The sequence below is a fragment of the Marmota marmota genome, unplaced genomic scaffold (genome assembly GCF_001458135.2).
Source record: "Marmota marmota marmota unplaced genomic scaffold, marMar, whole genome shotgun sequence".
In the NCBI taxonomy this organism is placed as follows: Eukaryota; Metazoa; Chordata; class Mammalia; order Rodentia; family Sciuridae; genus Marmota; species Marmota marmota.
In genome coordinates this window covers 38,094,435-38,105,848 of record NW_026000108.1, presented here as the reverse complement: position 1 = coordinate 38,105,848, position 11,414 = coordinate 38,094,435, and the positions used below count along the sequence as shown (strand labels likewise).

General features: G+C 32.9%; 1 protein-coding gene across 2 annotated transcripts in view; it reads right to left on the bottom strand.

Moving 5' to 3' along the window:
* Slain2 (SLAIN motif family member 2) overlaps positions 1-11,414 on the bottom strand; it is a 60,958-nt gene that overhangs the window by 23,526 nt on the left and 26,018 nt on the right. For both annotated transcript variants that reach the window (XM_048784436.1, XM_015482084.2), the window contains exons 3-6: positions 8,486-8,650; positions 6,614-6,775; positions 3,403-3,762; positions 2,801-2,938 (exon numbers count right to left, since the gene is read on the bottom strand). In XM_048784436.1, the coding sequence (XP_048640393.1) occupies positions 2,801-2,938; positions 3,403-3,762; positions 6,614-6,775; positions 8,486-8,650 (825 nt within the window). The remainder of the gene's footprint in view (positions 1-2,800; positions 2,939-3,402; positions 3,763-6,613; positions 6,776-8,485; positions 8,651-11,414) is intronic.

Below are 11,414 nucleotides of genomic sequence, written 5' to 3'. Positions count from 1 at the left end.
GCCTTTTTTTTTTTTTTTTTTTGGTAATGGGGATGGAACCTAGGGGCGCTTAACTACTGAAATACATTCCCCTTTTTAAAAAATTTTGAAAGAGTATCACTAAATTACCCAGGCTGGCCTCAAACTTGCAATTCTCCTGTCCCAGTCTCCCAAGCAGCTGGCATTTCAGGCATGTGCCACTGTGCCTGGCTTCAACTGAGACACTTCTGAAACGAGAGACTCTTGGTCTCCACCTCAAATATATTCAATCAAAATGCCCAGGGGTAAAGCCCAAAACACTACATTTAAAAAATTTTGTGATTTGATAACTGATCCAATATCACTGTACTATTTATTCTTACATTGAAGTTCTAGGAATATTACTCATTCTTAGACTAGCCTGTTAGTTTACTTGTAAAATGATTTATTTCAATTTATGTTTCATAATTATATAAGATTCAAGTGCAACCTTTTAGTGTTTTGTTAATAAATAAAATCTAGAAAGAATTCTCCCCCCTGGGCCTCAGATAAGTCCGGCTATACATAAGCTGAAAACTGCCTTTAGCTCTTACTCTTTACTGAGAGGTTGAGAACAGAATGTTGATTCTATGTTTATTCTCTGGGGGTATACTCTGAATCTTATGTAAAAATATTCTTACACTTTACTCTCTGTGATAATTCAAAATTTATTTACAGTTCAATCTCAAATCATTTCTAATACAGTCATCCAAGAATGTATTCCAAGATGCCTACTCATTTGCAATTAGGTCAGCATGATGTAATCCAAACAATGAGGGGAAGGAAACCAGGAGTCTCAAGGAAGTAATGTGAAGGAGTAATTTGGCCTTAGTTTTGCCACTTTTCTAGTTAATATGACCTTGCATGATTCAAATAATTTATATGGATCTCTGATCCCTTTCTATAAAAATAAGGAATGGATATTTGTGAGATTCATATGAAATAATACATGTCAAAGTACTTTAAACTTTTCAAAATACTAGCCAAATTTTGGATATTTAAAAAAGTCAGTAGATTGTCTTAAGGCTTTCACTCCCCTTCTCCTTATTGTTGAAACAATAATTCCTATATTTTTCTGAAAACCAAACTTTCTGCTAAACCTGTCTCTGGTAGTTTTAGAAAGCAAGGTAAATTAGTCTTTTGGAAAAAAAAAAAATGCCTCTGCCAAACATTCTTTCCTTTAATTGAAGAAACTGAGAAAATGACCTGAATCCAGGACATGTGCAATGCTCTGGTTTTCTTAAACTTTTTAAGTCATTCATATTTTCCAAATATGAAAGTTGAAAATTGGTAATAGCTATAAAAGTTGGAAAACACATTAGAATTCTCATAATACTACATCTGAATGCCAGCATCCACAATAATGCAGCCACAGCAAATAAGCATATAAAAATAGTGATTGGCATAGTAACAAGGCAAAAGAAGTGGTCCCATAGGTGGAAATAAGCAACCTTGCAAAGTTAGCTTCATGCAGACCAGCAAGTAAGAACCAAAGCTCTACCACTTATAGCTGGAAAAATAAATACTTAAAACAAATGCAACATACATTAAATAACTTAAGCTTACATAAAAAAATATAAAATACCAATTCATTTAATAAAATGCATAAAACTTGCTATATATGCACATAATTACATATCAAAATATAAAAATTTTATATGTAAGACATTTTTATGCAAAGATATATGTAAAATTTCAAGAGAAAACAGATAATTAGGTTTTTGCTTCACAATACACTAACTTTAAACAAAATTCTTCTAAAATCTTTATAAAAGAAATTTAATATTAAGTTTTAGACTTGCTGATATTCTGGATTTTTTATTTTCCAAATCATTTTGACAATAGTGTAATTCTACACTAACATAAATGTTTGTTGACATTTTTAATTACAAATAAGTTTACTATAGCTAAAAATATAAACAAGTACATGCATACAGGAAAAAAAGGATGATATCAGTCTAAATTCTTCTGTCTGTATATTATTATAATATTGAAATAACATGTTTATGAAAAAGCATACATATTTTCCACAAAAGAATAAATTAGTGGGGCTAGAGGTGTAGCTCAGTGGCAGAGCGCCTGACTAGCACATGTGAGGCACTGGGTTCGATCCTCAGCACAATAAAAAAAATTAAAAAGAATACATTAGTAATTAGGATATTCAGATTCCCTATATATTTTCCTTAATTATCAGCTTCTGGGGAAAAAGGAAAAATAATGTGTCTACATATTCAACTTTGATATTGGTTTACTATACTACAAGTATGAAAAATGAATTGTTTATTTTTATTTTGATGTGCTCTAAAATATAATAAACTTTTAGATATTTTATTTTTTGCAGTGTTGGTGATTGAACCTGGGGCCTTGTGCATACTAGGCAATCATTCTACCACTGAGCTATATCTCTGGCCCAAGATATGTAAAAAGTAGAGATTTTTAGAGAAAATTTAAGTACTTATTAAAAAAATGACCTGAATCCTGGACATGTGCAATGTACATTTGGATAGTATATTGGCTACTATTTCTAATTTCTTTAAGTGAAAGCTAAATCTAGTTCCTTTTTAAAAAAAAAAAAATCTATTGTCTTAAAAATATACTTCATTTATTTTAAAATTTGGTAGAGACTAAAGTTTCATATAATTATAAGTATTAATAGGAATTAGATATTTCAGGGACAAATTCTAAATTTTAATATAGTATGATTATCTTATAGTAACAGTTTAATAGTCATTCAGCACAAATATCTATAATTTTTATTTTCCATTAATCAATTTATACCCGAAAACATAAGAAAGATACTTACTGGCTGAAGCCTGAGGTTGCATGCGAGGTATTCCTCCATTTGGCACTTGAAAATTTGAGTCACTTCTGCTGCTTTTCACTGAGTCAACTTGTGTATTAGATGTACGGGACAGGTTTGGAAGACTGCGCCTTAGTTTTTCTACAAAAATATGATTTTAATTTTTTAAAAAATGAAACCATTCTTTCAGATGGAAAAAGAATTAAAATATTAATTAGGATTCAAAGGAGATTTACCTAAACATTCTGCCTATTATAAAATAGAATAAAACAGGAAGTACTTATTTAAAAATAAAAACTCAACCCACAGTCTATATAAATTGGTAGGTTAAGAGAATCCTTAAAGGAAACAGCAAATTATATATTGAAATCTACATCTAAACAAAGATCATTTCATGAGTAAAATAAAGCAAAAGTAACACAATCACCTAAAGTTAAAATGACTTTCTTTTTTTGTATTGATAAACGATGAATAAAATGGCTCACTTGACTAAACTCTTATTTATTTGAACTACAAAATCTTGGCAAAACCACATTACTTTCACACTGAAATAAGAATGATTTTTTTCAGAAGCATTCTAATGAAAAAAATCTGCTACGTTTTACCTTCATTTTTAACATTGCTTGTCTGTAAATCTGTGGGATGGCCTTGAAGTGAAAGGCGCGGCTGCTGTAAGCGGCTAATCATAGGCTGTGGGGACACTCTACTATATTCTATTCCCCGAGCAGGAGATCGTGAACGAGGTGAATTTCTGGGCGACTGCTTAGGTGATGGTCGAGGTGAATTGCGTGGTGATGGTGAAAACCTGTTAACAGCAGGGTATACTGCATGATGCATATTGTCATCTTCATCATCTAAACTTTGTGCATCAAGTTCCTGATCACTAAAAGTACCCCGTCTTGTAGAATTGCAAGATGAACCAGAACTGCGCCGAGAAGTGGTGGCTGCATATTCCTGCCGGAGACCTGGCAACAATGAATATGTTATTTCTTTAACTATATTTTTGATTATTTAAAGATTTTTTTTAAATGTAAAAGTAAAAAATTATCATTGAAAAATTCAAGCAGTATAAAGTAGAAAGGAAAACTCCCTTTCTACTTTTAGACATCCTGCCATTATCAAGATGCATAAACCACATCTGCAGATTATTTTTAAATGAAATGAAAATTTATAAAACCTTTGCCCAATTTCTAGATTTCACTTAAATCTGAAATTACAAGGTAGAAACATAAATTTAAAATACTTCTACCCCTACACATAACAATCCAAATTTGAGATTAATATTAAAGGAACACTGAAGGAAAACAATTACTGTGCAAGCAGTGAACAGAATATATCACCAAGCAAATAAACTCCTTAGATACTTAATCCTTGAATCAACATTATAATGCAAAAAATCACAGAATCTAGGTAATTTAAGCAAGTCCTGCTAACTATTGGCAATCCAGTAAAAAAGGATGTCATAGAGTAGTTATATATTTACACACAGAAAATGCTGTTAACAAGTTCCCCAAACTAGTGATTCTTATCTTAGAATCACTCCAGGATATCTTTATAACTACAAATTGTTGGGGATGCAGCTCATTGGTGGAGTGCTTGCCTGGCATGCCTGAGACCCTGGGTTCAATTCTTAGCAATACACACACAAAAAATCCACTAAAAATTCTTGGGGTCCAGTTCACCCTTCGGTCAGACTGAGGAACTGACAGTTTCTCAGTGTCTAGTTATAACAAATATGGCACTAATGTCATCTAACAAAAGACAACAGACCAGTGAAAGAGCATTGTTTTCAGAAAAGAAAAATCCAAACCTCGATGTAGTCTAACAAGAGGATGCTAAGAAAGTCACACTCACAATAGAATTTTGCATTTCTCATTTTAAAAACCAGAAAGCTCAACTAGGTACAATCTAAATCTGCAATTTTGTATCTCTAATTATAATAGAAATCCTGGAAGAATTATGTTGTAAAAAAAGAAACTCATATATTTAAAAAGGGAGAAGGAACGACTTGTTTTTAAGGGAGTATACCATATATTTTTAGCAGTGTCTTTTTTTTTTTTAATTTACTGAGAAAATAAATATTCATGTATGTGGAAAAAGGATTACTGAAGAACCGAGAGGCTAAAATTCTATTATTTTACCAAAACACAATATAAAAGCTGCACTAAACCGTTGACTGAGCTTTTAACAAAATATTGGTGTCTAAAGTCAGGTTTCAAACAAGAAATGAGTGAGTTTACTCCAAGGTATAGAACTAGATGGCATTCTTTTTTCCTTTCATATCCATGAATAATTAGCTTCTGACTTGTTTAATGCCACAGAATCAGTGAGGAGTTAAAATAAAATTACAGAAGAAATGGCTAACATGTCATTAGTTTTTAGAGCTAACAAGAAATAAAGAATAAGTCAATCTCCTATCTTTCCAGCAGTATTATAAATGGGAACTGAATCAGCAGAGGAAGAAACATTCTACAGTTTCTTAATGTTATAGCTTGATAAAGCTTACTACACATTTAAAGAAAAGATTATGCTCTAAGTAAAACCAAAGGTTTTAAAATAAATTTTAGCAATTCTCATCAGCTAATTGCCAAGACTCTGAAATGTGTATTTCAAGGAGCTTTTCATTGAAAAGATTAAAGGGATCACTTTACAGATATTTCTTACTTCACAGTTTAGTATATGGCATCTTATGAGATGCACCAGCAAGAACAATACTACCACAACCACCTTACATTCAAATTAGAGCCAGGACATCCATGAACCTTTGAAATAGTATGAAAAATTTCATGTTTATGTATATTTTGGAGATGATGGAGGCTATAATTTTTACTACATTCTCAAGACAGTTTCTAGACAGTTTCAAGGACCATGCTGAAAGTACCATCACATGCTTCATTTAATTTAATGTCACAAGTTCGGTTTCTTTTTTAAATACACACACACACTTCTAGTTGTGGATGAATCTTTTATTTTTACTTATTTGTTTATATGTGGTGCTGAGAATAGAATCGAACCCAGTGCCTCACACATGTTGGGCAAGTGCTCTACTACTGAGCCACAATCCTAGTCCTCATAGATTTTTTTTTTTTTTTAATAAATTTGTGGTTTGTCAAGAGAGTGATATCTGTCACCAAGAAGAATATCACAATAGCTAGCGGCCCTCATAGTACTTAAATAGAGTGTACAACAGTGATTTTTAAAATTCATGGGGGAGGAGGTAGGTAAAAAGGAAGATCTAAAAGATCTAAAAAGGCTCTTTAGGGGAGCAAGTTTTTTAAAAAAGGTTGAGAAACACTGATTTACAATAAAAGACACACAGTAATAGAGGAATAATCCCACTTCTGAGTGCAGATACAAAGTAATACACAGTTAGTTTGCTAAGCATAATATGCTTTTCTCTGCCTTTCATATAGCAAAACTGCCCTATGTAAAATAAACTCTGAAAATGAATAAACAAGTACATATGTGAACAAGCCTCTGAAGTGTCCATTTAAAAATTTTTACTTTCACTGTATTACTATTCTCACAAGACATATTTAATACCTACAATAAAATCATATAGTAGTAAAAGAAATAAAAAAGCCCCTTTTTTCCCCTCATGTTTTCTGGTACTAGAGATGGAACCCCAGGGTGCTTTACAACTGAGCTACATCTCATATCTTCTAATTTTTTATGTTAAGACAGGGTCTCTCTAAGTTGGCCAGGCTGGCCTCAAACTTGTAATCCTCCTGCCTCAGTCTCCTGAGTAACTAGGATTACAGGCATGTGCCACCATGCCCTGCAAAAATCTCAACTGTTGGCAATTAAAATACTTACTTTCTTCCTGCATCCGGGCTAGAATCTGCACATCAGTTACATCATTTAACTTATAATTGGATCCAATTGAATCTTCATCTAATTCTGAAGCACTTAACTCACTATCTATAGAGGATTGAGGACTGAGCGGAGGATTTCTGTCTGATGAACTTTTGAAGTTACCTTGAGAAAAAAAAATATCAAACTTTAATAAGACCAAAATTGAAAAAATACCTGTTGCAATCAACTAGATATTATATCCTTTGCTGCAGATCATTATTGTTCTGCCCTTTGTTTGCAAAATACTGAACATATAATGAAATTAGAAATGGATCTTATTAAGAAAAATGAGGGCTATAGAAACTCATTTATATACTATGGCATGAACACAAAACTCTTTTTCATTTAATATAATTTATCTATTCCTTTACAGAGAACAATTCAACCCAGTGCCTGGAAAACAGATGTTATCAAATAACTCTAGGCTAGAGGATTTCAACCTTTACAACAAAGTCAATGAAATTGCTCTACAAAGTAGATGAATCTATGATGTAGTATTTTCTTCTCTCAAATTCAATCATTAACAAGAACCATCATATTTTCACTTAATAAAAGCATCTGTTTTTCCTAAACAAGAAAACTCTATAATTTGAGGAAAATTGGATTCCTTAGACATTTAAAAATAAACCCCCCCCAAAAAAGAACACTAGGCCAATTTCTCCTGTATGATGCCATGTTTACAAAATTCTTCTGGAAAATTTGTAGTGGGGATCCAAGGTGTGCTGAGATTTAGTGGTGAAGCACAAAAGATGGGATGAAGAAAATAACTAGATTTAAAAAAGAGTACTTTATCATTCTAAAGCAAAAGGGAGACAGATCAGAAGAATAAAGAATACACGCTTTTCTAGGCAAATACTTTTATGTGCTCATCAACTTCTATTGTAGAATAATAAAATCCTAACACTGTCACTAATATTTCTAATACAGATTTGAAACACTTGTTTTCCACATTTCTTCACCATAAGAGTCAGTTCCAACATGAAAGGCATGTAAGGAGAGCAAGAAAAATACAAAACAATTAACATTTACATTATCAAGGAAAAAGGAGCAAAGTGCAAATGATAGAAAAAGTACTACAAGATTAGGCTCAAATAATGCCTGAATCAAATTCTTTATAATAATTATTACAGATTAAACTTTTTAATTGTCATAGGAGAAATAACTATCAAATAACTATATACTAAGCAAAGGACAGGGTCAATAAAGTTTAGATTAGAGAACTCACAGGTTGAAAATCTACAGTGGTTAACAATACCTCAATCTTAAAGTAAGGTTACTTAATTAATTAAAGTAAGGTTAATTAATCAGACATAATAATAGCAGTAATAGGAGTAAATGAATGTGTCAGTCATAGAATCAGAGCAGAATATACTTTCTCCAGTTCATTGCAACCTGTCCCTTCCACGTTACTTACAGCACCCATCTCTCTTTTAATACATTCACATATAACCTCATATTATTGCTTATGGTTAATATCAAAGCCTATTAAAACTCCTTTAAAGAGTATTTAACTTTGTAGCTTTTATAACCCACACAGGCCATTTGATAAAGATCTATTGATTAAGAGAGTCAAGGTTCTGACCCCATTTAATTAGACCAGATTTAAAAACTTCTAAGTACATACTAAAGAAAATTACATAGATAGAACACATTGACTTATCTTTGTACTCCTGGTGCCTAGTATAGCTTCTGTTGCAAAGCGGTTCCTCAAAGAGATTTTCTCTAAGCAGTTAAAAAATTCATAAATAAAAGGAACCTGAACTAGTTATTTTCTGAAGTAGGGTAGTGAGTGTAAAACCATTGATTAATAACTCCATTCTATTTTCTCCTTACCTGAATTTCCAGGAAGTATAAGTTGTTTGACTATAGGAGGTCGCACTGGGGTTGATGATGGAGAATTGAAGCCACTGCTGTATGGGCTACTGGCATTTGGACTGTAAGGACTTGAGTAACTCATAGAGTTGAAAGGATTATTATATAAATTCTGTCTCTTGAGAGCTGCATTTTAATGAGAAGGGGGAAAATCAAATCAATAACTGAGAAAAAGTTAGCATTTTATTAAAAAGTTTTCCTATTAAAAATTCGTTAAATCATTATCTCAGTTCAAATAAACATACTTATAGTAGTAGGAAAAATATAATCCCAACACACTTTCATTAACTGTTATGCAAACAAAACAGTAGCCACATCAAATGACAAAATAATATAGGTAGAACATATTCTAAACAGGCTACTGGCTATGAAATTAATTCACTTCTCTCTTGTTAGAGAAAGTGTTTCTTTAATAACTCTTCCATCAATCCTGTGTGAGCTTTAAAAATAAATATGAAAACACTTGTGCCTAATTTTTCTATAACACACATTATCTTTAAAAACTGCACAAAATATTAAGTTTTTATTTTTATTTTTTGGTGCTGGGGATTGAACTCAAGGGCACTTAACCACTGAGTCATACCCCCAGACCTTTTTATTTTTTGAGACAGGGTCTCACTAAGTTGCTGAGACTGGCTTTGAATTTGTGATCTTTCTGCCTCAGCCTCTCACACTGCTGGGATTACAGGTATGCACTACCATGCCTGGCAAATATTAGGTTTTTAAAATGGCCTTTAGGGTTTTGAAAAAAGAAAGCAATAATGACTGGTTAAGTCAGGTCAAAGATTAAAAAAAAAGGGGGTGGGGAGGAGATTTGCCTTTTTAAAAAGAAAGTTTATTCCCACCCAAAATAATACTTTTGTTACAAGAAAATCATGCTTTGTATAAAATTACACAAATAGTACAACAGAAGGACTAAGATATCAAGTGAAATTATATATAAGAAAAATCAATACTTAAACTAATATTTTTCCCTTCCATCCTATCCTAAAATCCACAGCTTATTCAGTATTTATTAGGATGGCCAAAGCATTGTAGAAAACATACAAATATAACATGGTACTTTCTCTTAAAAGGCTTGCTAGTAAAATAGAATTGGCTAAAAAAAAAAAAAAAAAAAAAAAAACAGTAATTGTAAAATAAGTACTACAATAAAGGTGCAGAAGGTTACAGAAATGAACTGAGAAATTTTACAACTGAGAAAATGGGTAATATTTTTTGGAAGAATAGGCACTGAATGGTCTTAAGAGGATGAGTAGTAATCTGATAGGCCACTAAAAGTGGATAAAGTACAAATGTGCTGTGTTTACAATATGAACAAAAGTAGTGTCTTGAAAATGCACAGCATGTTCAGGGAATACACGGAGTAGTAGTCTAGTGTGGAAAAGCATATGGGAGGGACAGCACAGAAAAAGTAGCTGGGAACAAGTCATGGGAGGCCTGGAACACTATGCTCAGGAGTCTTAAACCCATTGAATAGCAAAGATGAAGCGATCAGTAAATTTTAGCAGAAGTGCTGTGATTCAATTTGGGGGAAAACAGAGATGGAAATAGTGATGTTGAATAGGCTAAAGTAGGCAGTATACAGAGACTAGAAAATTAGAAGAAAAAAAGAAAAAGGGCATATGAAAAACTGGAAAGTAAATAAAACAAACAAACAAACAAACAAACAAAAACAGGTGCCTTGTTTCTGGTTTACCTACTGACAGAGTAGCAGTTTTGGGAGGAGGAACACATTTTCTGTTGTACCATGTGAGACGAGACACCACATTTTATACATATTTAGTACATAGTATGGAAGCATCAACCCAAGAAGAAACAGGCTTGCAAATTTCTATCTCCTTATTCCTTTACAATCTCCTCTAAAGCTTATTATCTTTTATTTAGTTATTAACCACTATCACTCTATGCCATATTCTTTCTCCTGAGAAATCTCAAACATACACACAACATCAATTATCCTCTATCTGCCAAAGGCTCCCCATTATTTCTACTTCTAATCCTAAATTTCTTCTGTACATCAGTCCAACACACACTACCCATTTAATGTCCCTCTGGAGGTATGGCAAATATATCCCAGAATTGTCCCTCTGGAGGTATGGCAAATATATCCCAAAATTCAAATCAAATTAAACTCATGAACTTCCTGATAAAATCTATTTCTCTTCTAGGGGTCCCTCTCTCAGAATGATAACATTCATCCTGTCATACAAACTGGAAACCTAGAAATCACTGTTGATCCAGGAACATTGGTGCATGCCTGTAATCCCAGTAGTTCAGAAGACTTGAGGCAGGAGGACTGCAAGTTCAAACCCAGCCTCAGCAATTCAGCAAGGCCCTAAGTAACTTAGCGAGATCTTGTCTCAAAATAATAAAAAGGGCTGGCTCAGTGGTTAAGTGCCTCTGGCTTCAATCCCTGGTACCAAAAACCAAAAATTGTTGACACTTTTTTTCTCCTTCATTTCCTCATAACTGATTCGCCACATTTTTTCACTTCATCAACTACCATTTGCTTGATGACATATTTTTTGTTTTTCATGTAAAGTTCATGGCTCATAACCCTTTCCCCAAGGCAAGCCAAAAAAACTAGAAGTTTCTTCTTTAAGATAGGTCACAGAAACTCTAATCTTCCCTGTCTTGAAGCTGGCCATAAAAAAATTCTTTGATCTACCTTGTCTGAAAGATTATAAGACCTCAATTTCAGAAGGTGTTCTGTCCCATACTCACAAGAAAGGAATGCTGAAGAATCTGGAGTTCAGATAGGTTTCCTGGGTTTCCTCACCCAGTCTAGTAGCATTAGATCATACCCTTTTTGTCCAGTAACATTTCAACATGGTTGTCTGTACTTTGGTCATGCCTTTGCAATGTAGTCTCCATAAGCCCCCCCGCC